At 38.5% G+C, this 27,722-nt stretch overlaps 1 protein-coding gene across 11 annotated transcripts in view; it reads left to right on the forward strand.

Moving 5' to 3' along the window:
* Positions 1 to 27,722, forward strand: part of PDE11A (phosphodiesterase 11A) — a 142,823-nt gene that overhangs the window by 109,734 nt on the left and 5,367 nt on the right. For 10 of the 11 annotated variants that reach the window (XM_065670266.1, XM_065670256.1, XM_065670258.1 and 7 more), the window contains 6 exons: positions 359 to 449; positions 2,942 to 3,042; positions 7,298 to 7,375; positions 8,739 to 8,806; positions 11,900 to 11,970; positions 14,477 to 14,560. In XM_065670266.1, the coding sequence (XP_065526338.1) occupies positions 359 to 449; positions 2,942 to 3,042; positions 7,298 to 7,375; positions 8,739 to 8,806; positions 11,900 to 11,970; positions 14,477 to 14,560 (493 nt within the window). Of the gene's footprint in view, positions 1 to 358; positions 450 to 2,941; positions 3,043 to 7,297; positions 7,376 to 8,738; positions 8,807 to 11,899; positions 11,971 to 14,476; positions 14,561 to 15,585; positions 16,522 to 27,722 lie in introns of those variants that run through there. The other variant, XM_065670257.1, reaches the window with a different exon arrangement.

Consider the following 27,722-nt stretch of genomic DNA (forward strand, 5'->3'; position numbering starts at 1 on the left):
AAGAATTAAAGATAGTAGCAAAACAGCCACTCCTAGCTCAGGGATGTTACTGTTTGTCTTTAATGTGCAGTGGCGTGCCTGTGCTGTTGCACTGCTGAGGCACTTTGAAAGTTACATTACAAAATTTCATTCATTAGTTCCAGGAAAGTCTTTAGTCAGCTGATAATATTTAGCAAAGTCTGTAACATAAACGCTTTGTCTTTAAATCAGTATTTTGATCTTGTCAACTCTCTTAAGTGTGGTTGTTGAAATGGAGAGGGAGCATATAGCTACATGCTTTTGTTACTAAACTGTCTCTGAAACCTGCTTTGTAAGCAGACACGTGCAGTATTTGTTGACTCCCCATGTTCTGTTTCAGGAGTGGATCAGCCTTAGCTCAGCTCTATGGCACCTCTGCTACGTTGGAACACCACCACTTCAATCATGCTGTCATGATTCTCCAAAGTGAGGTACAAAAGTGTTACTATTAATCTCACTGTAAGCTGTTGGGCAGTTTCAGCTGGAGAAAGGAAATACCACACGCAGTACCTTTTCAATGCCCTCTCCTTGAAGAGTTATTTATTGGTTACCACAAAGGTCACAACTAGCACAAAATTAAACAACTACAAATGCTGATCATAGAGCCCAGAGATTATATTTGTCTCAATCAGCTAGGGGCAAGGCGAACATATCCTAATCAGCTTTTCTCAGCCTTTTTACATATATCCTGCTCAATGGTTTATAGGTAGGTGAAACAAGCTCTTATGTTTCCATACAGGTCTTGTATTCAGAGTATCACAGTCATCCTTGTCTGGACAAATTTACTTTATTTGACAGTCTTTCTGTAATCAGGATTTTCATGATAGTTTTACATAATTTTACTTAATTATTTATGAAAAAATATCAGTAATACCATGCTGTCAAAAGTACACTAGTTGTTTTGCAGATACATATAAAGACATATTTCTTGTCTAGAATATCTTATGTGTAACAGTATGCAATACCTCAGAGATACAGTGAGAAAAGAAGGATGTGTTTTCTGATTTTACACAGATAGCTTGTTACAGAATGCATCCAGTATATATAAAACCAATAACGTTATGCATACAGCACACTTGGAGACCATATGCTGATCTGCAGTAACTTTTGAAGAGCATCTGGGAATGTCCCATGGTCACAAGTGGAGACAAGGTGATGGCCTTCCCTCTGTGTACAGTGCCACAGAGATTAGTCATGGGACTGTGGCTTTTTCTAGAGGTGATATTAAAAAAGTAGACGTAGGAAAGGGGAGGACCGGTATGAGATCTAACCAACTCAATCTGCTCAGCCTAGACTAGCTTGTCTAAAAGGTGATCCTAGGAATTAAATGGTTCCTTACACTACAAGGGAAAAGTGTAAGAAAAAACAGCATTTGAAAGTTAAACAGACCAGTTTAGAATAGGAAAAAAAGAAGTTTTGGGTTTTTTTTCTAAATCAGTGAGACTGCCCAGTCTCTGGAACAAGCCTTCCTGGGAAACAGTGATTTCTCTGGTTCCTGAAATCTTCATTGTAACTGAATATTTCTCTGAAGACAGGCTCAAGTCTGAAGACAAATGCAAGTCAAATACAGGTGCTCCCCTTTGACCATTCAGTCCTCACCAGGTCCTCATTTCTAGACCAGAAAATTAAACCTACATGATTTTTAATCCAATAGATTATATTTGCTAATGGAAGACTGCACTTCTTACTTTGGATCCTACAATCTATTTAAAGATACACCAAGATTCACTTAAAAATTCACCAGCTGAGCAGTCGGTCTCCTCTCTTAAATAAACTGAAATTAATTTATATCCTGTTCGCTAATAAATAAGCTTTAGATTCTGAAATCCTTCTCAATATTAAGGTGAAAAGAAATAATCATTTCATTGTCACAGCAGAGACCATCTCTTATGAATGGCAAAATGGTTTTTTCAGTCCAAACACTACCTGATCTATTAAAAAATACCATCTCTACCTCTAGACCTTATCTTGACTGTGTCCTCAGACCACCAGAGTTACAGCAATCCTGCTGCTGGAAAATTCTTGGGTTTAAGGGCATTTTAATCTTCCTAGGCCGTAGGTGGCAGCGCATACTGAATGTGTGCATTAGTGCTAAATGACACCAAAATAAAACTCTCTTTAGCAAGAACCTCATTGTTTCTACAGGTGATTAGGGAAAAAAAAAAAAAAGAGAAAAGGGTTTATTTTCTCTAGGATTTTATAAATTATAGGATCTCTGTCCCTCTCAGTTTTTAGAAATGCAGTTACAAATGGACCTTCCTGCTCTCAAATACCAATATTAAGTAATTTGTTTCATTCTGGCCTCAGAGCACCTTTCAAATTCTTAATCCATGATCCCTTAAAAAGTAGCCTATTTGGCCTGCAAAGGGCATTTAAACTGCACAAAGTTGTGGGGTTTTAGCCTGCATAGGCAGTGCTTGTGTACACTGTAAGACAATGCAGTAATGGGCAGAGTGAGCAAATGGACTGTTTTGAACGAAAAACTGATTTAGTGTCTTTGACTGCTCTAATAGCAGTTTGTGTGCCTGCAAGCAGCAGCACAGATAAATCTATTAGAAGCACAACTCAAAAGCTGCAAGGCATTGCTCCCCAAAACATTTAATAAGAGAAAAGATTGAGATGTGTCCATAGTTTTTCCTCATAAACTGAATCTATGCAGGGTCAGAGCAAAGAGTAAATCTTTCCTCAAGACGCTGTAATTTCAGCAGAGTTTAGAAAAACAGTCCAAGCACTTGATTACAGTTGTCAACTCTTCCACCCCAATGTAATCTCAGCAGTATTAACATTATTATTTTGTCATAGTTTTGCCATGAATCAGAAATGGCCTCTGTTAGAATGAAACAGTAGACTAAAGAGTTAGAAAACCTTTTAAAAACCTGTATCGATTGCTTGCACTTTACCTCTTTTATCTCTTTCATTATAGGGTCACAACATCTTTGCTAACTTGTCCTCTAAGGACTACAGTGACCTTATGCAGCTTCTAAAGCAATCGATATTGGCAACAGACCTCACTCTGTATTTTGAGTAAGTATTGGCATTTCTCGTATTTGACAAATGAAATTTCAAAGAACTTACTCTAATGGCCTATTAAATACCAATAAGGGTATATAATATGAGAAATCAGTGTTTCAATCTGTGGTTGAATAGATTTAGTCTAACACTTAGTGTATCTTGTGCACTTGAGATATTTGTATTAGCCTAAGTAAGTTTTGCTTTTATGTGTAACATGACTGTATCAACAAAAAGCAAGTGAAATTCTAGACTTATACTTTGAGCCAGTTATAGCTCAGTCCTGTAATTCTTCTATCCCTTCTATGATAATTTCTTAAGGCATGTATAAAAACAATAACATATTTTAATTCTTTTCCACCATTTCTGTTTCTAAACATATGTGCTAAGAAATACTGTATTTAGTTACAGACCCAGTTGCAGAGGTAATGAAAGCATACACATTGCTGCTTTGTAGATAAATTATGTCAATTTGCATTACATGAGTACAGGTCTTAAAAAGCTTAACTCAAGAGACTCTTTCATCCAGTTTTTTCCTTTTCCTTGTTTACAAATCCAATCTGGAAGTAGACTTCAAATTGGTGCTATTTTATGCTTTTCAAATACTGTTAATTATTACCAAGTTCTCCCTAGTAAGTATGCATGTGACTGTACATGTAATCAGAAGAATCATGGTATCACCGTCACATTGGACTTTCGACATCCCCTTCTGGCACAGCCAGGCTGGATTCACAGTTTCTGCATACTACCTTCCTAGTCTTGACAATAATTCATCCTTAGGATTTTTTTGTTTGATGTCCATTAGTGTCCTCTCCTGTATAGTGCTGGTAGCATTTAGTAATGTTTTCCTTTGGGTGGTATACCTGGATTCGGTCCCTCCATTATGATCATGGTTGATACCACACCAAGTTTCCAGAAAACTTCAAGTAAAGTCTATACCTTGAGATTATTCAACTACCTATATCAACATTGTGTCTTAACAGTTAATTGTGAAAATACTAAGTGAGATGCTGCAACGTTTGCTTTGTCTTTTTTTCCTCAGTATTTGGTTACTGTGCCATGGGCTGTTTCTAAACAGTACTGGCAGTAGTCATGCTGACATTTTTTGTTTCCTGCAACTGTTGTCAGAAAAGTTGTATTAAGAAAAGCTTTTAGTGAATAGTTTTATTATAAATAACTTCTAAACATTAGTCTATGAAGAAATTTCTGCTTGCTGACAGGAAAATCCTGAGTAAAACTAATAACCCCTTTTAAGCGTATTCTTTTTGAAGCTGTCTGTTAGGATTGCTTGTTAGCTGGGTGGCTGGTATGACAGGGGATTTGCTGACAGTGTGAAGTGAGATACAAGGACCACAGGGATATGTGAGTACGGGTTTTCCTGTTTCACCACAAATAACAAGTGCTGCAGAAATGTTTTGTGCTGTCAAGGAAGAGATGAGTGGCAGCAGCTGAGAGGGCGACTGCCCTGGCTCAGCCCCATATGTTCCCCCTGCCCGAGATCCTGCAGCCCCTGGAAGAGCCAGAGAGGGTCCACGGCAGCATCCTGGGAGGAAACCCAGTCCAGAGCCTGATGTGATGGAACTCTCTTCCCTGCCTGCCTTAGGTTGAAAAACTCCATGGCCAAGTTGTCTTTCTAGTTTTAAATAAGGGAAATAATGTCCAAAAAGGAACATCAGGTGAATTTCAAGGTTATTTTTCTTTGCTTGCATAATTGATTTTTATGTGCTACATGGATCAGAAAACTTCTAGCAAATGAGGCCTCTTTACTCAGAAGTCTGCAAATGAGTTATCTTTTCCTCTAGTGTTATTATGATTCATTAATCTGGTAGTTGTTATGCTACTTTACTTCCAAAAGTGCCTGAAAATCACTCCCTGGAAACAATGATTTACAATCCTTAATGCCTCCCTATGTGAACAGATGTTTCCACACAAGTACCTACCTTGTTTTTTCAGTTTGCTACATCTTTAATACTCTTGTAGAGGAGGAAATTCTCATATCAGTATTCTTAGAATGCCTAAACCTAATGATAGCAGACTCCAGACTGCTAAACAGGAACAAAACTCCAGGCAGACCAAAGCTTTAGAATCTTCTCAAGACACTACTTTTCTACAAACAAATAATTTTCAGTGAAATTCCAGATGGAAAATATACTTTATTTTAATAGATAATTCTAGATAATGATGCTTGTAGATAGTACAGCAAGCAAAGCATGGAACCAAATGAAGTTTATGGAAATTCACTCAAATGATGTCTTGAGCCACTGGGCTGTAGAGCAACTGGATTTGCTATATATAGCAAGACAACTTTCCCTTCCAGGCAAAATACACAGAATCAATGTTACTCAAAGACATTACAAAATTGTTATAATTCTGTTTATTTCTGGAATCCTGGCATATTATGTTTGCTTAATAATAGAAAACCTCTTCATTTTGGATACCATGCATAAGCAACCAGTAGGAAACACAAAATTGTTTCCTTGTACCATGGCTGCTTTCCTCAGGCTAACTCCTTCCTACACTAGAAATTCTCTGTGGAATTGGACTACTCCTCCTGCATCATTTTAAATGGATTTCAAAGAAAATTCTTATTTTAAAGTTTTTAGCCTAACACAGGGCCTTGAGACTCCCATTTTCAGTTACTGTTTATGGATCTCTCTATTTCAAATATGAATGTTTGAGGTTTCTGAGGTGTGACCTTCCTGAGTTTTCAGCTTTAAGCATTCTTACCTGGTTTTTGTCCATTAATATATGAATTGCCCAGAACATCTAATACTTCAAAATGAAATCAGTACCAAATTTTGCATTGTTAGACCCAGCACTGAAATACAGGATGGAAAAATCCCCTGCTTGCTCTCTTAGAGTTTCTAGTTGTTGATGATCCGGTCAGGATTAGGCTGGTTTTAGTTTTATGTGTCAACTACTCTTGGCCATTAAGATTGTCATTGTTGCAGTAGTTATTTCCACTGGAGCCATGATGATATGACTTTGTGTCAGAGAACTGAATTGTTTTCTGCATGTGTGGCTTTGCATTGTCCCAACAAATTTTGTAATGTGAAACTCCTATATCTTATTTCATGAGGGATTAGATATCATTATGTATCTTTATATCTCTCTGCTCTAGCTGCTGTTATGAAATCCATTATAGAAAGGCCCTATAGTAGCAGTGACTGGTGGTGATGCAATGTATGACAGTCAGGAACCAGAATAATGGAACATATTCCACATAAAACACTGCCCATTGAGCAAGGGCAATGTTCCTGGCAGTGTGAATCTCCTCGGGTATAAAACCTGTGCTAGCTGCTGTCAGACTACTTTCAATAATCACTGTTCAAAATATGATGAAGTAAATGTAGAAAATAAATACAGGACTCTGCAAACTCTCTCTTGTTGGGGAATCGAACTACATTTCCAATTAACAAAGAATCTCCTATGAGATCGGGCACTGGACTGTTACTCAGAACACAGGTATTTGCGTTCCAGCTTTGATGCTAATATGTTGTGTTACTCTGGGAAAGTTGTTCCATATTTTTATACCTCAACATTCTGCTGTATCTGGGTCAGGATCTGTTTCATATTGTAGTCACGCTGCATGCAGTAAGAGCTACTCAGTCTCAGTGCCATAAAAAGTTACAGGCTATGGTGAGTCAGAATTTTGGTACTTAAAGGCACCAAACAAGCATTAACATGCCCTGCCTCACGTTTTGTCCCTCTTTGAGGACATAGGGAAGATATTCCAGAAGACAAAGCACGGAACCAAGCAGGGAGACCTAGTTTCTAGTCAGTTAAGGACTACTAACTCAAAACATCTGCAGCTCCTGTGTCTCACTGTTCTGTTCTGTGTGCTGGAAATAACAGGAATTGTGCGTCTCTGAAAAACCCTCCGGGATACAGAAGTAAAAGCCATTTTGCAAAGACAAGTAAAGAGAAGTGTGTAAATATTTCAGGGGTGTTTCTATTGTCTATCCACTGCTGTAGTTGAACATTTCATGCTTCCATGGATGACTGAACATTTTGGTACCATTTATTTCCTTATCTTCAGAGACCATAAATATAATATTGCTTTTACTAGGCAACTCTGACATTGATAACAGACATTTATAGAACATGTTCAGATATTAGTATGTTTCGCTTAAATGGACTGTCAGTGTAATGACTTTAACAATAATACATGAGGTGCAATGATTTCATGTCATCTAGAGAACTGCGCTTCCACTTCAGTATTGCCCTGAAAGTGTCTTGTTTCCTTCTCTGATAATCTGTTTTGTTGCAGGAGAAGGACCGAGTTTTTTGAACTTGTCAGTAAAGGTGGTTATGATTGGAATACAAAAAACCACCGAGAAATATTTCGGTGAGCACTGCTATTTCTTGCTTTCTGGTTATTTCAAAGTGAAGCCATATTTGTTTAAGGAATTTCATATATCAAGACTTAGAGTAACAAGATAGCTTGTTTTAACTATATGATTCATGATAAGAAATATATGGTATGATTTCTAAACATTACCAAACAGCAAGGATGTAATCAGTGTGACCTCACCTTCTCCATTCCTGTTTCTGCCTTGACACTCTGTCATGTTTTCTTCCCTTTCTCCCAGCCTCACCAGTTACCGCTCAGCCCTTCTGCTCTTTCTCCAGAAAGCATCAGTATTCTGCCTCAGGACACAAAGATCTTTCTTGTCCCTGTTCCCTCCTCCTCTCAGCTGTTTTCTTTCACTGGCCATGCTTCTCTCTGCTCTTCTAGTCTGTACCTGGGAATTTGCAGATACACGGTACTCTTCTAGCCCTCAAAAATGATCTGAGCATGCATCCTATTGAAAACCTCAGACATTGTGGGTGGTTTGAGTATACCAGGCTTTTGAGACAATAAAATGTGTGCATTTGCATATGCATGCCTGATTATGTCTCATTTTATCTGAAATTTCATTTAAGTTCTGTTTCCTTTTGGTCTTTTGACCAAAACATTGGCCATTTTCTATTTTCCATATCATTTCACCCATTCCTAATTTTAGATTCAGGCAATATATTTGATGTTTCATTTTCAGTGCCCTTGTTCTTCATTTAAACTTTCTTAGACTTTTATCTGCATCATGTACTGTACATAAACGCTTTCTACAGCTGAATGGTTTCTTTCTCCTAATGCATATAAAACATGGCTGTAGCTGGGTATTAAACTACAGTGGAACAGTATAGCTCATAGTAAATCTTAAATTTTTATTGTAGATGAGCAGTAGAAACTGCTTAAACAGTGTCTGGGTTGCCTCCTGTGATTATAGGTTCTCATGCTACAGCAGTCACTTTTACAAATAGGCATATAAATTAATCCAGTTTGCAGTTGTTATTATATAATAATACCCTTACTTATATCATGTGAAGCACATGCTTTCTAGTATATTACAGGTATTAATGTAAGTAGTGTTAGAAGTACTGCAAAATTAGCAGTTAACTCCCTTGCAATATCATTTTGAGCATGCAAAGCACAATGCCCAAATTCATCATCTGATGACCTGCAACACATTAGGCTTCCTAGGCACAATTGTGATGCAAAAGCCATGCTGATGCCTGAGATTTCAAACATGTCATTCTTTTCTGGAGGTAAAGACGGTGCCAGGGCTGGCATTTTATATATGTATTGTTTATTTATGCACTCAGAGCAGTGTTGTTTAGAAATACAACAAAGGTTGATTCAGCTTGTATTGTTCATTTCTGTTTTTCAGATCAATGCTAATGACAGCCTGTGACCTTGGAGCTGTGACCAAACCGTGGGAGATTTCAAGACAGGCAAGTCATGATTAATAGCAGGGCTGGGAGGAGGCGGGACTGGCAGGACAATATTCCCAGGGCCCTGGCTTACAGGGGACCAAAACTGGAATCAATTTACAGCGGTATTAATGCTATAAAAAAATAGCAGGGGGTTTCTGCGAGAAATGGTTTATTGCATAATCTTTCCATGTACACATGCTGGTGAGCAGCATGTAGGTACCTGAAGAGATCTGGCTTTACAGCCTCTTCTCTTATGAACCTTTTAAATCCATATAAAAAAACAGATGGATTAAACAAAAAAAGCATTAGCCACGTATAGATGCATTTACTTGGTTTTGTCACGAAGTTTTCCTTGGCACTGGCAAAATCTTCCCTAAATCAGAAATACTGGCAGATGATTTGCAAACACTGATTAACATAAAACGTTCGGTATATATGAGAGGAGAAATCTGTTCATTTTCTCAACACTGAGGGAAAAAAAAGTGCAAGTGTAGTATTGAACACTTTTTAGCATCCTCTACTTGGAAACAAACAATAATTCAGGCTTCTCCTGCTGAGTAGGCTCCTTAGAAATACACATAATGCATATCTGTACATACATAAATATACACATACATACATAAACATACATTTATATACAATACTCCTAAATACACATGAAACTTGGGTCCAGCATCAGCAAACAATTACAAATGTGAAAAAGCAAGCTGTCCCAAAAGTCTTGTCCTTTACCACATGATTTTCCCTCTTCTAGGCATCTTTCCATATTCGGCATCCATCCTTATTATCTCCTGTATTCATGCTAATAATTCTGTGCTTTACTGAGGTCCAGAACAAGCTAATAAAAAGCAGGATGTGTAGGGTTTTGGAAGAAGATACAGCATCAGGAAGAGAATATGATATATACCAGTGCAGCTGAGTGTCACTAAGCACCTGGAGGGAGTTTGATTGGCTTTAACAGCAAAGTGATGGTTAAAAAGATGTGGTGAAAAAAAGAAGCTAAACCAGGTAAATGGTGAGGCAGGAGCAGATAGATTTCTTGGGGAAGGACCTACAACTGTTACATGCACATTAACTCAGTAAAAACAAAAAAATAAACCACACTTATGTGGTGAGGGCTTCAGCTCAGCTTGCAGCTTTGTTGGATGAGATTTGCTTTTGTAAGCAGACCATGACAACAGTCCTTCTATAAGGCTCTTACTCTACTTTAATATGGTCATCTCCCATGGAAATCATAGAAGTTGCTTGTATCCTGGGAAAATGAGTCACAACTTTTTTCAGTGTCACCTAACCACAACTGCAGTGTGTGCAATCCCTCCTCAATTTTCCTCTTTAACCCAGTTAGCTTCTCCCTTTTCTTTGACAGCCAAAAAGTCAGGTAGGGTCTGTTTTCCATGTTGTCAGTCTTTGTGCTCTGGTGCTGAATTAGTGCAGAATTCTCTGACAAGCTGTTTTGGGGTGGGTTTTTTTTTTTTTTATTTTTACCATTTTTGAAGTCTGCAAGTGAAAATTCATCTGCAACCTGGTGCATAACCTGAAACCTGCAACCAAATCAAAGGTTCCATTTGAAACATTACCCAGTTGAGCAGAGAGGCCGATAAGTCCATAGAGGGAAAACAGAAATAGTTGGACCTCAAACGTGCCAGAAGAAAAAGTCAAATCCACCCCAAAAAAAAACCCCACAACATGAAAAGTGAGGGATAAAGATTAAAATACATGATTCAAAGGAAATAAAGTCTATATGTAAGGAAGAAAAATCCAGGAAGAGACAATAGGGAAAGGCACACAAGGAGTACAGGATCAAAACAGCAGTGACAGACAGGGGTGAGACTAAATCTTTATCATTTTTATACAATACACTTGGCAAACTGTTAATTGCCTCTGAGTTGTTAAATTATGCCTCTGTCTGGAGTATTGATCCAGGATTTTATTAGTGCATTGGGATTACATACATTATAAAGTTCCAAACTATGTGATAGCCTAGCTCAAAATTTAAGAGTACTTTACAACATCACTTCACCCACTTCGAATTTATTTCAGTACTCCTTATTTTCAACTGTAAAAAGCTTTGGATTTGTGAACACTAGGAAAATGCATCTGCTACAGCAAGAATTTTTGAGATTTTATGAAGTGTAGGTTCTCTGCTTAGTTATGTGCTCTTGTGCTTCAGCATTATAAAATCACTTCCTAGCTTGAATTTACTTGAAAGCAATAACGAGGCATGACAGGAGCATTAAGAACCAAATGCCATCTTCAGTGGATTAGTTTCCCTTTTTTGCATCTCAACTGTCACATAAAAATGCCTACCTTCAAAGCCCCACACATGACAAGCACAGTACATACAGGCAACTTTATCAGGATTATTCACTCTTGGACTTTGTAAATTCCTGATGTTTCCATAATTAATTTTGTTTTTAAATCTTGTGCTCTTCTGAGAAGCACAAACCTCATCTGAATAGAACATCTTCATTCACAAAAGTCAGAAAGATGCATTACAACTTCCAACCCACTAGTTCTTGATTTTGATTCAATATGATAATCACAATCTAACTTCATATTTAGATATGCAGAGCTGATAGTGATTACAGTCATGGGAAAAAAAGTAGAGCTTAGTGGGGAAAAAAACCTTTATGATTTCTCATTAAATTAAGACAACAGATGTTATTAGTTAATTAACTTTCTTTTATAAGTGAAGTTGTTTATACAGGGCAACAGGCTGTAAATACCCAGAGAGCTCTTGCACATTTTACAAAGCATTTTTACAGACATAACTGTGGATGCCAACAAGAAGCTATAATTTTCTGTTCTGTTCTTAATACTTGATTAAGTTGCATATATGTGCATTGAGTGCTACCTCAATATTGCAATGTAATTCCAACAGTCAATTCCCTATCAAAGGGATGTGTGCCTATCAGTGATTATGGCTGTTTATACACCCTGTAGGCCCAGTCCTGAAAACTATACAAACACGTGCCTGATACCAGTCACATAGGTTAAGCTATTCACTTCTTTACGGTTAAGCACAGGCTGAAGTCATGGCCTGAGCAAGAACTCATTACCCTAAAAATTATGTAGCGAGAACTCTAATCTTTATCTTGATTTATGTTTTAGGCAGCTGAGCTGGTAACCAGCGAGTTCTTTGAACAAGGAGACAGAGAAAGATCTGAACTGAAACTCACCCCTTCAGTAAGTTTTAATACTTTCTGAAATAGTTACTAACTTGCATAGGGTAAGAAAATATCATTGGGTGCATTCAGAAAAACTAACTATATTTGCATGTAAAGAAAAATCTTGGAATAAATACTCTGTCTAATAAGGACATGCCATATATTAGACCCTTATATAAATGAAAGCTTTCCAGTTAACTCAGTCACTTTGTATTAAGCCCTTTTCTCCATTTTCTGTACCTATCCCCAGGGTTATTCTGTCAGTGAATTTTCCAAGCAATAGGTATTGTTTTTAATACACAGTATTCAAGTAAAAATCACCAGCTACCTATGGAAATCGAGATTGTCAGGTTTAGTTTATGATGCAGCTGTCTTACTTGACGTGTCAAATGCAGAAAAGCATTTCCATAGATATTCAACTAAATATAACACTGTGATCGAAAGGATAAATTGGTATTAAGTGGAATACAGCCAGATGGGTATAAAGTGTCAAACAACTAGGAAAAAAGTTTCATAAAGGTTTTCAGAGAACAATTTGAAGAAAGAGCCTTATCCAGGTTATCTTTATCCAGCACTTCAAAGTGTTGCCAAGCCATTGTCTGGAAGCAATGGAAGAACGGTAACGGAAAGTATTCTAAAGAATTTAATTTGCAAGCCATGACAAATATATTTCCTAAAATAAAAAGACCATTTCAATGGCTCAGACTTATTCTCACTTCACTAATACTCACACATGAGCCTGTGGTGATGTAATGAAGTAAAAAAGTTAAAGTATGTGGTCAATAATGCTCAGATACAGTAAATGGCTTTTCACTTTTTATACTGTCAGAGGCTGTGACATTACTGAATTTCTTCCCTATAGGAGTTTTGTGTGTACATCTGAGAAAAAAATGATAGCTATAGTCCAGTAGAAGAGTCATCAGTCAGTCACGGTATTCACAATTCTGAGACCAATTCTAGGCCTGAATAACTGCAAGTAACATTCCATATAATAGGGATGGAAGTGCCTTTCCTGCCTTATATATAAAATTTGCAAAGTGTGTTTCTCATGCTAATGAAGCAAAATAGGAACTAATTTTATTTTAACATACCCATTGTCTTTAAGTATTGATGAATTCCAGTGAAAACAGCCCAGGTCCAACAACCTTAAGAGTTATTTTCAAGTGTGTTATTACATCTACCTTTTGGACATACTGTAGACTTGATAGAAGTGCAGAGAAAGACAAAAGCCCAGAACTTTCTTCTGGACATCTGTCTTCCGAAAATCTGCATCTAACAGCCCAGACAGGTGGGAAAAAGTATATTGCTATAAATCTTTTTAGTACTGTCTCCATCACAGAAGCCCTCTCACTCTTCTTTTTGGACTCCACAGTCTACACCAAGGTATATAGTAATTTATGGGCCACATGCTTTGAAAGCCATACAGCTTGAAGGAAGACTTTCCTCTTTGCTTGCCCCTTCAGAATTTCAAAATAATCCAGTTGACTCATGTATTAAGTGTTTTATGATGGGAAATAAGGCCAGTAAATAATCCAAGTTCATCAGTTCAAACAGTTGATAGCCAAGGGTCAAAATCATAGATCTCATTTAAAGTTTTACCACATTAATGAGAATTTTTAAGCAAGATCAAATGCTGATCTATTTCAGGACATATTGCTATGACAAGCCACCTAGATAGATATCGCTGCTAATCAGACAAAAGAGTTAGTAATCAGCAAGACGATGCAATATTCTCTTATAACGCAAGGATTTTTTTTCTTGCATTGTGCTTGTAATAATCTGAAAATGAGAGATTTTTTCAAAAATACATGAATAAGAAATACAGAATTTTCCAAAATCAAACCTAAGATTCTCATTTAAGACCACAGAGTTCCTGAATCTTACCTCCTGGTCTTATTTAGATACACTGAGTGATACCTGTACGTCAGAAAGAGCAGGCTACTATTAGAAGAATTTGACCAGACATTTAATGTAATGTAATTTGTATAGTCCGGAGTTTTGAGAAGGTAGAGAATGAAAGTTAGTTTCCACAGGAAACACCAACCTTGAGAAAATGGGCCCGCAATAAAAACAAACTTTCCAAAGAAAAAGACAGAAACATTTAAAACTTGGCATATCCCAGAGTAACTGGGAGGGAGGGAATCAGCCCAGATCTACCACTGTTCATTTTGCTGAGCTGGAAAAGCCTATGTGAGAAAAGGGAAATTTCTACTCAAAAGTATCTACTTTACATTTCTACAGGACGTTTCTTACCAGCTCAACTCCAACTTGTGGAGCATTTATTTTACACCACAGAGTTACAAAATTCAAATACATTCAGCTTACAAATTTCAAAACAGAATTGAAAATAAAGTGTATTTTTCATGCCAGACAAAGCAGTAGGAAGACTACTGCAAAGATTGATTACAGCTTACAAAGTGTTCTGGTTGTGAGAATTTGATCATAGCTCCAATGTGCTGGATGATATGTCTGTAAAATAGTCCAGTGTAATAAAGCATGACAGTTTTGTTCCCTTCTCAATTCAGGCCATTTTTGATCGGAACAGGAAAGATGAACTACCCAGGTTGCAGCTCGAGTGGATTGATAGCATCTGCATGCCATTGTATGAGGTAATTTTTACTTACTGCTCTTGTAGAGTCCGGAGAAGATTGTTCCTGCCTCTCTAGGGAAAAAGAGTTAGCTTGCAGTGCAGCCTTGAAGGCTATTTGAACTCTGACTTTACCAAAGTCTGAACTCTATGCAGAAATCTTCAGATTCCCTGAAGGTGGTAACATCTATAAGCATAATTCCCCACTAAATAATAAAAGACGATACAAATTCTCATCATGGCAAGGTGTAGAGTGGGACAGCCTTGTTACATGCTGCTGTCCAATCTGTTCAAATATGTGTGACCCAAGGCTGAACCTTTGCACTCCCTTCTGGCTCCATTCCACGTTACAGGACACTCTAAGCCAAGCTTTTAAGGTCAGTGGCAAATGATTTGTGGTTTAACCTATGTGCTGTTTAACTTGGAGTTTCCTCTTTCAGTCATGCTTCCACACTGACTGTGTGGATGCTTGATATAAGTGCTCAAGTACTACTTTATTAAGGCTGTAGAGGACCAGAATAATGCTTCCCTCTTCTTGGATTAAACCAAATTCAGAATCTGACTTGTGTAATATAATCCTCAACATTTTAACTTTTTGTCTCTTACCTGTACAGAAAGCAGAGCTACATAAGCAGGATAAATCCAAAATAACACTGTAGAAACATAACTGTCAATAACCATGTCACCCACTCTTCCACTTACTCACTGAAACCACACGGACCACCTTATGCCACTAAAGGCTACCAATTTTACCACTGAGAACATTGGGGTGTTCCCGCAAGGCAGTTTTGGGGAACTGCAACACATTCTCCCTGTTACCACTGCACCCAAAACTGCCTCACATCTCCAAGCAATGAATGGGTTTGCAATGATACAAAGCCAAGAGGTGGAAAGCAGGTACCAGCTCCCATGTTAACACCAAACTGCTGAACTTGTGCCTGAATATAGCTTTCCTAAAAAATGGATTGGCAGTTCCTTTTCATTTTATAGACCAGATACATCACCAATAGCATACAGTCTGCTTCCCTTGATCTCTATTCCTTGCAGCATCTGAGGCTGCCACTGCGACAATGAAGTGAGTGCCCATCAGCAAAGGCAACTCCTGTTGCGTGACATGGACAACATGCACTTGTGTGAACACTGAGGCGTGCTACTGCCTTGCAAGCAGATCCTGTCCCTTTCTCAGGACAGTCTTTGTCACGATGAAATAAACTAAAGCTACAGCTTCAAACAACTAAAGCAGAGCAAGCACAGAACATAAACCTGTATTTTTTTTAAATACCAAGATCACTCTGTAAAATGGAGGTGGGGGGAAGACAACTGACCTTAGACAACAATTCTTAAAAACAAGTTCCTTACAGTATAATAGTTCATATTACACTAGAATGCATATTGTACCAGAATTCACATTTGTAATAGCATCTGTAATCCAAAAATGTATGTTAAAGCAGGAAGAACTGATAATCAGCCCATCCTCTGCATGAGGAGACTACATCTGAGCATTAAAGCTCTGGTTAGTTAGCTCCATCTTAGCAGGAGATCTCTGGGGAATATATTCACATCTGATTTCCCTGCTCTCTGCTGTCTCTGCATCATGCTGTGCAGCTATTAGCCTGCTGCTCAACAACTTAAAAAAGAGACACCATCAAACCTGGAAGTCATTGCAGCACCAGCCTTAGGGGTAAACAGAAAACTTGATGTCATAGTACCACACTGCGGGAGATTCTCTTCAATGTGGAACCAAGTTTTAATTTTCATATCCAGCTTAATCAAACCTCAACACACATATCACATCAGCAGTGTATTCAGACATTGTAAATCCTCCATTTAGGGCTGGCTGAACACTACAATAGGGCCAAGTCCTAGATTTCTTTTTTCCTTCCAAATACGATCTTTAAAATTCTAGCCATTGTGGTATGTCGTAGGGACTGCATGTGGGGAGAGAATGAGTTGCACCATTACAAATACAACATAAAGAGGCAGAGTGGCAGCTGACAAATTGGTAAAATCTTAGCAGTACTTATATTGCTCACTAGCAAAGTGCTTATAAAAACCGTATGTTTGAAATAAACATTTGACACTCATTTTGATACCAGAATTACAGCATTAAACCATAGAGAACAAAAATCAAGGCTTTTCAAGTAGTTTTTTCCATGCTAGCTATTAAAAGTCCTGAATCCGTATGGCCATATCTCAGCACCCACAGCCCCGAAGGGAACACTGCAGGGAACCCGTACATGCATTCCAAAACAGTTGCTACAGCAGGACCTAATGCTGTGCTCGGTGTTATCTGACACCTGCACAACAGAGATGGTCCCAGCAATTCCCATTACACTCCCAACTCCCAGATGCTGGCAACTCCCATTAAAGTCAGACAGGAGATCAGCAAAGCACCCTGAAATTTTCTTTGCTCAGGAGCAGGCTACTCTTGGCAGCTGCACTTGTCTGAAGTATGCAGTGCAGAAGGAACTCCACAGCCCAAACTTCCAGGGGTGGTCTGACACCACCCCACTGCCCCTAATGCCACCGACAGTACTGTAACAGACCTGTATCTTCTCCACGGTGCATACTTATGAGCAAGGCTACATACCAGAATGGCCACAAGGAATGTTTTATACTTCAAACTTTGCAGAGCATTTTAGAGTATTATGGCCTTCCTAGCCTCATTTCTTTTTCCTCCATTCTCAAACACTCTTTGGGGAGATTTGGCTCTACCTCCTCTCCTTATGCATCTGCTCTCTACATTTCCTTAATATGATTAAGACAGACCATTCTGAGGTGCAGTTCTTCTCCCAGGGAAAGGACAATGAAGTCTCCTTTATTAGAGGATGTTTATTGCATCCCTCTGCTTACCTGGGTAGAACTGTTTCCTAAGTTTGGACCCTTTTTGTGAGAAGGCTTACAAGTGACTAGCAAAACATCAAGATCTGTGCAACTTCCATTAGCAATCCCACTTGCCCCTTGGAACACCTGCCCCACCCAGAAGAAGGAACGTCAGGAATACACTAAACATGCTACACAGTAAGTTAACATGCAGCTTGAAGCTGAATGTAGATATAAGATAGCTGGGGATATTAAAAAATAAAAATATGAGGAATTATACACAACTCAATTTCTCATATCCAACTGCTTAAATCTAAAACCTTTTTGTGTTTGTTTACTCTGTTAGCTGGCTCTGCTCTTGGCACAAGGTAAGCCATGGCTTGCTCTACTCCCTTGGTTTCTCCCACGTCTGCAGCTCAGTGTGGGAATCAAGCCACCTCCAATTTCAAGATACCTTAGTAATCAAATCTGCTTGCTTCACAGTATGGATCAAAGGTTTGAAGATAAAAGCTTCCCAATTTTTTGTTCATTGCTTTTTATTACTCTTGGGACATTATAATTTTATTGAATTTACTTTTTTGTTACTGTAGTGATCACTGCTCAGAGTATTTTCATACGACAGTGGAGTTTTTACCTTGAGTAGCAGAACAGCCATCCATTTACTCTGAAGCTCTGCTTTTAGGGCCTTTAGTTACGCTTTACTGCATCACATTTGCTCTTCATTCAAAAATGCCAGCAAGAAAAGCATTCATCAGTAGAGATGAGAAACAAGCTTATTAGAATAATAATTTACAAGAAAAAAATGCATATTTTTTTGCACTGTAGATTATTTCGAATCTACTAGTGCAGCTTCAGGATGAAGTAATCATCCAGGGCTTTTTTTGTTGTAATATTCTATAAAGGTGAAGCACATACAACTAGAGCAGAAAATCTAAGACATCCCACTGGAAATCAAAGCACTATAGCTACAATGACAGCTGTGCTCATTACAGAGAGAAAATATTCTGTACCTATCTGGACATACACATTTGTGTAACAGGAAATAAAATGTTGATCATTAGACAAATTACCTCTCTGTCCCTCCAGTAAAGAGATGCTGAAGAATTTCAACACTAACAGATTTCTCTCCTGGGCTCTGTGGTTTGGGTGTCCCTAAAACAGGATCAGGCACAGATTTTTTTTCCCCGAACTCAGATTAGATGTCTTTATGGGGAGCAGACAGAGTAGGAGACTGAAGATCTTACTCTTTTTAATCATTATTTTTCTCACAAACAACATCAAAGCTTCAGCGATTCACATCAAACAAAAGACGCTAACAGAAGCCCAGCTCTGTTCACAGCATTGTTAGGCAGAGACAGTAACACTATGAATAGCAGGGCCAAAGGCCATGCACTCTGCTTCTGGGCAGATAAATACATAGTCAGGTAGTCAGTGACAATGACAGCAGCTATTTAAATTTAAGGGAGATGTCTTTGTGGAAGATAAAGAAGCTCACAGCTTTTACAACTTATGCGTGCCTGAGATTGCCCTGCTCACCTCTACCTTGGTACTCCATTTTAGTGCTATTTTTAGTGCTATTCAAGATTTTCTTGGGTATTGAGAGCTTTAAACATATAATAGTATCTACAGAAGTGAATTTGCATTACTCTATCCAGGATTCTAGGAGGAACCTGGGAAAAGTAGAAACAATTATGTTTAGCCTAGCAAGTACTTAAAATGTTGTGAATGGAATGCAGAGGAACAGAGTTCTTTATCACACTGTTTCCCCATACTCAGAAAGAAATCTAATCAGAGCTTCAAGAGCTCTGATATGCCTGTCTTCCTACAGAAGATAACGTTTGCCCTTGTAATTAAATCTATCGTTAGAGTACGATGGTGTAGCTGCAAAAGCATCTATTCTACTTCTAAGCATACAAGCATAGGGTATCATAAATGCTGGAGCCTTTGCAAAGTGTAAGAAAAAAATACACAGAAATTCCCCAAAATCACGGCTACCTCCATGCTTTAACTTCTCCAGTTCGAGTTGACTTTGACACATGAATTGCAAGTACATATGCACAGACTGAGATTTTTTTTTCCCCAAAAAAACCTGTATACTCTAGTTAGTTACAATATAAGGAGGGAGATTAACCTTTCAATAGCCTTCAATAGCAGAGGAGGAGCAATCATTAAAAATCATGCTTACAGAGCTGCATCCCAATGCAGCCCTTCCTCAGTTACCACTGCTATCCCTTTCCCTCATTCCTTCAATTCCAATTTTACATAAGAAAATATTGTATAAGAAATTCAGTGTTTGGACCACTCCTCTAGAAGTCCTGCTTGTCCAGAATGGACTGTATGAAATGGCCAAGTCCTTACTCGGGCAGGAAGCACTGGATGAAGCCAACACAATCACGTTTTCCTTCAGATGTTTCTGCCCTCTCTATGCAGTCAGAACTGAAAAACTTGTAAAATTATTTTTTGAGGAAGTCTATCTAAATGAACGTTTTGGCAATGGCTTGCTGTACCCACCATTCACCCATACCTGGGACTGTTGGTACAAAAGTCAGAGCTCTGCTGTTCCATTTTAAGTTTGCAACTAGTCAGGGGGCAGGGGTAGCATAGAAGCTGAGCTGTTCACCATGAGCAGTACTCAGACATTCCCTGACACATGTTCACATGTTGTTGAAAAGGGAATCAGAACTGAGCTATTAAAAACAATACATTCACAGGAAGCAATTTGATCAGCTGTGTGCAATTCTCACCAAAATCAGTTTTTTCCTTTACAGCATGTTGAGGGAAGAGAAAGATAACTTTCAATAGATCCTAAAGAATCCATGAAGATGCACACTTCTGGCAGGGCTTATTTCTGACATTTGCTTTGGACACGGAGAGAGAATGCATCTATGCTTCCAGGGACTGCCTGGCTGACAAGGATTAGTAAGGCAGATAGACTCAGGATGCAGCATGTGATACACCACGGACTGAGGCTGCACAGGCATTGGCAGATCAAATTAGTCTCACTTTCTGTTGAAATCCAGGGGGTAATATTATCCAAGGAAGAGCAGGTGCAACATATTCTGCTGTCTTTGTAAGAAATTTGCTTCAGAGGAAACTTAATCAGGCCAAATGCCAGTGCTGGGGGGAGTCAGTAGCTGAAGATTATGTTAGGAATAAGGGTTTGTCCCAGAGAAAGGAGCTTTTGGCACTGCAGAAGGATCTTTCTGTAGCCTTGAAAGAGGAACATAACTAGGTTCAGCACTTCTGTTGCTTTGTTGCTTGTCGACTAATGATGAATCTAAATGAGGCCACCTGGAATGAAGTCTCTTGTATTTTTAGAAAACTCAGATATTATGACTGTATCACAATTTCCAGTAACAGAATAAATATCAGCAAACTGTTTTTCTTACCTCATGCCCTTAACTTAAGGGCCTGGGGTTTTCTGCTACTTTTGTACTCAGAGAGAGCAAAAGTGAAGAACTAATATACAAGAAAGAAAAACCAGGAAAAGAAGAAAAAATGCTTTTATTTGCAATTCCCTTCTAAGTCACTATTTCATAGTACAATAGGGAAAGGCATAGCTTTGGTGGCTTCAGAGCAAGGATTTTTGTGTCTATGAGGATCATGAACATCTTTTTACAATGGGCACAAAGGAGGGATTCATTTTGCTTTTGGACATTAACAGAATATTATTTTTGCTAGGATTTTTGTGATTTGGTGGGATTATTGATGAAACATTGCATCACTATCAACAAATTTAGGAATTTACAAGATTTTCCAAATTGCTTAGAAGAGACAGCAGAAACAAGTACTTTTTCCCTTCAAACCAGAGTACTTCAACTTACTTCTCAAAGAGTCATCTGATGCCAAAGAAGTCTCAACTGAAAGGGCAGGTCATCAACAAAGGTATTTAGGAGAAAACAGAAAAAAACACATTTGCCAAAGGCTTTCAGCCTGATCTGTAAGAAAAAGTGAATAATTCACAATGTTACAATTTCTGTTGCTGTCTTACTTAGAATTATCTGCCCAATGTGTTACGAAGGACATGCAGTCATGTATGGAAATGTGTATAAAGATCTGAGGAAGTAGACTGAAAAGTTGGCAGATAAGGTAGAAGAGACAGCCAATAGAGGGAACTCAAATTGTACAGCAAATCTGAAAGAAGATAAATGGATAATTTAACAGCCATTCAGTTTTCAAGAAAGACAAAGCACAAACTACATTGCATCAGAAAAGGACTAGAAATGATGATGGATGAAATGCTTCAAGTAAGTGTTTAACACAACAGAATCACAGTTGCCTGCAGAATTCCCAGCTGAGGGCAAATTCAAAGAACTAAATAAGCATATGAGACTGATACGGTTTGAAGAGTTTTTCAAAATCCATTTAATAGCAAGGCATAAGACATTGATCAGCTGCTTGGTTAAGATGTTGAAAGGAAGATTTAGAAACATTCTGTCTCTTGCATGCTTTAGACACAGAATCAAAACCATAAACAGCAGAAACAAATAAGTAGTTGTTTATGAAATAATAACTCTTCCTGTTCTGAGCAAACCCTTGGTTTCATGAAATTATTATGAACAGATGAATCATTTACAACTATACCAGCACGTCAGTTGAGCTACTTCAGTAGTTACCCAGGGAATAATACTTCAGTATTACTCTTTCCATTTGACAACATTTGGCTACCAGGAACTCTGTACACTTTCCTCCCTGAAGTACCTGGCACATATTACCAGTGGAGAATCCGACTTTATAATCATTCCTTTCTAGTACGCATGTTTACTTACAAAGGAGTGCAGCACTACTCTTGCTAATGTAGCATCACCAGAAAGAAGCATAACACTAATTCACAGAGGAAGAGCAGAACACTTGTGCATGTCTCAGATCCCTTTCCAGTCACAACTGACTTACTTCCACACTGCTAACAATTTCTATAGAGAAGCTAAAAGAAACTCCCATTTTCTATAAGGGGACTCAATGGTATATCCCTTTCATCTAATTACACATTTAGGCATCAGAAAAAAAACCCTGGCAGAAATGCAAGAGTAACACACTGATGCATTACACACTCGGTGATCTGGACCCCTCCTAAGTAAGCCCCAGAAGGAGTAAACAAAGTCTCCTTCAACTATGAGGAGAGTGCAGTAATTTACATTTATTCATTAACTCAACCGCTCCCAAATACAGTATTTTTTTCTGGAATATAATGATTAAATATGGCCTTGAATTAGTAGGGTAAATAATGAATTCATATACACCCACACCCATAAGTTAATCCTTGTATCTTCTCTGTATCACTTTATCTTCTGTATTCTACCTATAAAAGGTAGAACTGCAGCAGTCTTTTTGATTTTTAGTACATGGATGTATATACAGAAATATTTTTGAGTTTTCAAAACAGCTTCCATCAAGCATTTGTATTATGAAGATCAAATCTGTGGATGACTGCAGTACAGGTTCCTTTCTATTTGAACTAATCTGAAGTTCAAGGACTTTCAGATAGATGGCTCACCTTTGGCCTATGTATTCTCACATGAAAGCCACTTCAGCAAAACTCAGGAGTCCAATTCAGCTTTGCTGTAACTGGTCACGACTCTCTTGACTTCAGCAATGCTTCATATGCTTACACCAGGTCTGAATTTATCCCTATGGTTTCTCGGTCACTAGTCCTCTCCTCCAACTCAGAAACTGCCTACATAATAAAAGTGATTCATTAGAAACCACTGGGTTCCAAAGTAGAGTGAACATTGAGACCTATAACTTTTTTATATGTGCTCAGTCATAAAAATGAATTTATATGGTCTTATTCCATGAACTCACTTTACAAATATTAGACCCACAACCACACTTCCGTGAGCTGTAATCTTGTCAAAGCTCATAAGTTAAGCAAGGTCAGAATTGGTCAATATTTGGATGAGAGCCCCCGGGGCAGGGGGAGGAAGATAAGTGTATACTCTGGAGGTCCTGCTGCATTTGTAACCTAGGGCTCCTCTTTGAAAGGATTTTGTATTAGTCTGAGAATACAACAGAATGTTTTGTATTTGCCTTAGCAATAGCTTAGGCTCTGGCCATATCTATGCTGCATCTTGGCTGTTTCAGCTAACATCTTTTTCCAGAGATGAAGTTTATGTAGCAGATGAAATGCTCTCCCCCACTACCACCCTTTTACCCAGGGTGTAGCTCTTACAAACAAAAATGCTTCCACTGTTACCCATCACCATCTCCCTGAAGGGTTTATTTCTACTTAAATTATTTCTGCATCCTCTATGCTTTATCTAGCAAAATACACCTACAAAATACAGATGTACACCCAAGAAAAAGCACTCTCCTGTCCCCTCCCTACCTTCTCCCATAAACAGTTTCCTCTGAGTATCCCATACTCTCTCCTCGTCTCACCCTCCTCTGAATATCTCATGCTCTCCCACCCTTTTGAGCTCTTCCTTCAGGTACCCTGCCCCTCTCCCAGGTGCATGCAATGTAATGCTGAAGTACCTTTAACCTTTTATTGTGCTGGAGGAGCTTATATGTAAAAGGACCTTTTGCTATATCTTGTGAAAGTATGCTGTAGGCAGAGCAGTATGTAGTCAGAAAAGACACCTAAATAATTGAAGGCAGCAAGAAAAAGCATTATACAGTACCTTTCTGAGAAACAGCTTAGTCACATATCTGCATGGATGCAGAAGGGAACTGCAAACCAACCTGGCTTTTCCTAATACTGAAGCGCACAGACACCAGCATGACTGCTCCTCCACTTTGTCACTCTATTAGGAACAGCTTTTACAGAAAAGGGGATAAAATGGAAAGGTCACTAATCTTGTACCTAGCAAAGCAGCTATGTTACAGTGGAAGGACTGCAAGTGGGCATGTAGGTCACAGGTGAAGAGAGGGGAACTCCTCAGGCAAGGGTTCCCTTACCCCCCTGCACTGCATGGCTGCTGCCTGCCAGCTCACAGCCTGCCTTCTGCACCAAGGGGGGATGAGGAAGGACACTTCTGGAGCTATAGGTTTATGTGGTGGTATCCCATGTCAGACAGCTGCTGAAGAGCAAGCCTCTTCCTATTAAAGCAAGTAATAAATCCGGTGTTAAGAAGCTGGATATCAAATTAGACAGATCACTAGCAAAGCTGTTCCTAAGAGGCACACATCAAATACAGTGGCATGGAGGAGCTGTACATCAAGGGGTTCTCATGCAATAAAATGGGAAGTAAAAAAATGCAGCCAAGAGGCAGAAAACCCTGACTAGGCTACAGCCAAATAAACTTAAACAGCTTTGGGAATAAATTGGTGGTTTAATCCGGATCAGGAACAGGTGCTATGACTGTAATTCAGTAAATGGTCAAGAGCCTGCCAGAAGGGAGAGAAATGTGTTGCTTTTGAGATAATTTCCCAGAAGCTTCATAAAAGAAAATTGATTACTGGAGTTTAATAATTAAAACAGGGCCAGATATATAGTAGTCAAATGAGGTTTTAATTACATCTCAAGCAGAAATAAAATCCAATTTGTGTACTTTCTATCAGAAAAGTCTTACTGAAATGCTTTGGTAGCTGGAAAAATAAAATAAAAGCTAATTTCCATAGGAATTATAGTAGTTGGTTTAATTAAAAGATCTGATCAGAATTAAAGAGGCACAGAGTGAAAAGATACTAAATACAGAAGCAGTAGCTTAAACATCAAATCAATGACTGAATAAAGACATTTTATAGACTAAGTACAAAATCTGCAGTGTCAAGTATCCCTAATATAATGTGTAACAAAATAAAGTTTCTTTAAATTACCATATATTTTGAAAGTATTTCATAGAATTAATTGCTTGTGCTCTGCTAAAAATGAATATCTAAGACATGGTTTATTCTTTCTTAAATACTCCTTGTAATTTATTTAATCAAAGTTAATGTTATTAGTTAGCCATTCTTGTTATTTACTGCACCCAGGTTATTAGACTCTGTAATACCCACTTTGCTATGTATCTCTAAGAAATATATGTATCTACTTTTGTATTTAAAATGCGTTTACAGCTCATAAGATACAGTGATTACTGTAGAACTATGAGGTAGCTTCTTGGATCCATTCCCAATCTATTTGGGCTTCTGGTCTCTGCTGTAGTGGATGCAAAGCTAATCGATCTAAACAGCTCAAGCGCTCACAATCCTCCCAGCATTGTACATAAGAGGGTTGTCTCCTACCATAAGAGTGCGGCAGATGCCTAGGCCTGGAGGGACAAGCACAGCAGTAGGTCATGCCCAGATCTCTGCATTTGCTCCCTGGCACTAGGAGTGAAAACATCATGGTCTTGTGGTCAGTCTTGGCAAAAAAAACAGTACAGAAAAGACACAGACATAGCATGGCCACACTGAGACAGACAGAGGCCACTGTCCCAATTAGCTGCTTCTCCTCCATGTTCCGTGTAGCGGGTTGCTGTTAACAGCATTTATGACAGGAACAGCCTGTACTGCATTTTGTGCTTACAGATGCTGTGACAGACAGAATGGCCTCTCTGTGCTTTTGAGACATTTTGAAATACACTGATTTTTAAATACCGATTTAAATATGGATTTTTAATTTTTATTTATGTCTTTATTTTTTAATCTTAAGTGTATACTTGGTAAAATACCCCATGAAAACATGTTCAAGATTTAAGAAATACCAGCAAGCTTAACTGCCAGTGGATGGATACTGGCTTTGCACAGAAAGGATCTAGTATGTTGCTTCTGAGAGCCGAGTATCTAATGTGTGACCTCTAGACACTGAGTTAGCAGTGGTTATAGCCTGTGATAATGATAATAGCGATGAGGTTTTTCAGGTATTTTCAGGTTTTTATAATGTATTACTACCCCCCTGTTTTGGACAACAAATCAGGTTTGAGGAATACACAGTGGTCTGAAATAAAGAGCTAAAAATGGGGAGCCCTGAGGCATGGTATTGGGAATGTTACAAATTCACATCCATTCTATCAAATAAATGACTGTCACCAGCGAGCAATACTATATGTGGCAGAGACTGCATTAAACTCTGCCTCCTACTCCAGGCCCAAGGTTGCAAAATTATCTGCCCACTCTGTGCCATACTCCAAGGAAATAATTTCAAGCAGATTTGCTTCAAGTTCCATACAAATCAGCTTCTTATCCATGGCGTGATTTTTCAGAAGTGCTGAGCATTCATATTTGCTACTGAAGTCAACTGAAACTGCAAGTTTTCAGCACATCTTAAAATCAGGCCATTAACCCTTAATTATCATATAATAGCTCAATTAAAAATCTAGCAAGACTTACTTCAGCAGCTAACCAAGCTCCCATGGCTTGCAGACTAGCTATAAAAAAAACAGTTTTTTAGTGGTGTCTGGGCTCCAGGGACCACTTAAAGTGGTTGCTGTTAACCCTGCTATTTAAAACAAACAATGAAAATTATCAACTGCAAAGGTACCTGCTTCCCCTTTCCTTCTTTTCCTTATAATTTTCTTCCCTTCTGGAAGAATAACTTGTGCTGTCTTCTCCATCATTACTTTTGGTTTTTATCTTGCACTAATCCTTTATGTCAAATGACAAATATGTAGCTTCCAGGCTATCAGAGAAAACATGATACCCAGTTCCCAGCAAAACCCACTTCTTGTTGATCAGAAACGCCACAAAAGAATAATAGTCCTCTGTCCTGAAAGGGCACATTACATCCTCGCTTGGGAGGTAACTGCTTAACGCTTTCTTCACATCCAGGTGCTGCTGTCAGTGAGGCTCTGTCTCTCTTTAATGCAGGAACAAAACCAAGTGAAGCACTTGTGGTTTCCACATAGGAATTTGATACTAAACGGGAAGGTAAAATAAACTTCTAGCAAAGGTGTGCAGGAACGACATTTTAGAGGCTGATTCACAGCCAGCTGAAAACAAATAAAATGTTCTTACTGGCTCCTGTGAGCATTGGACTGGGTATGTAGAAAAGAGGTGATTTTAGTGCAGTCTAAAAAGAGAACTTACCTTTTTTTTTTTTTATTTATTTTGAGCACATACTAACTTTTTTTTTTGCCAGCTTTGGAAAGCAGAGTACGGCTGTGGCTTACTCATCTATAGGAAATAAGACTGTAGCAGTAGGGAGAATCTGAAAGTTCTTTCAGCTTTGTTCAACTGGACACTGGACCTCTGGCTCATAGATGTCAGCAACCAGGTAGTCTCAGGTGCTTGGAGGATGCTTCAAAAGCGCTGTCTTTAGGGATTACAAGAAAGCTAAAGTAGTTGAGCAGCCACTCTGCCACCTTATGTGTGCTTCTTTTGACACTTTTTGGTGGCTTAAAGCCTCAGGTAAAACAAGTGACATACAGAGACCTCCATGGGAACAATAAGGGCTATCTGCACAGGAGTTTACAGCTGGGGGTGTGGAGGGTCAGTGCACG

The sequence above is a fragment of the Lathamus discolor genome, chromosome 3 (assembly GCF_037157495.1).
Source record: "Lathamus discolor isolate bLatDis1 chromosome 3, bLatDis1.hap1, whole genome shotgun sequence".
NCBI lineage: Eukaryota > Metazoa > Chordata > Aves > Psittaciformes > Psittacidae > Lathamus > Lathamus discolor.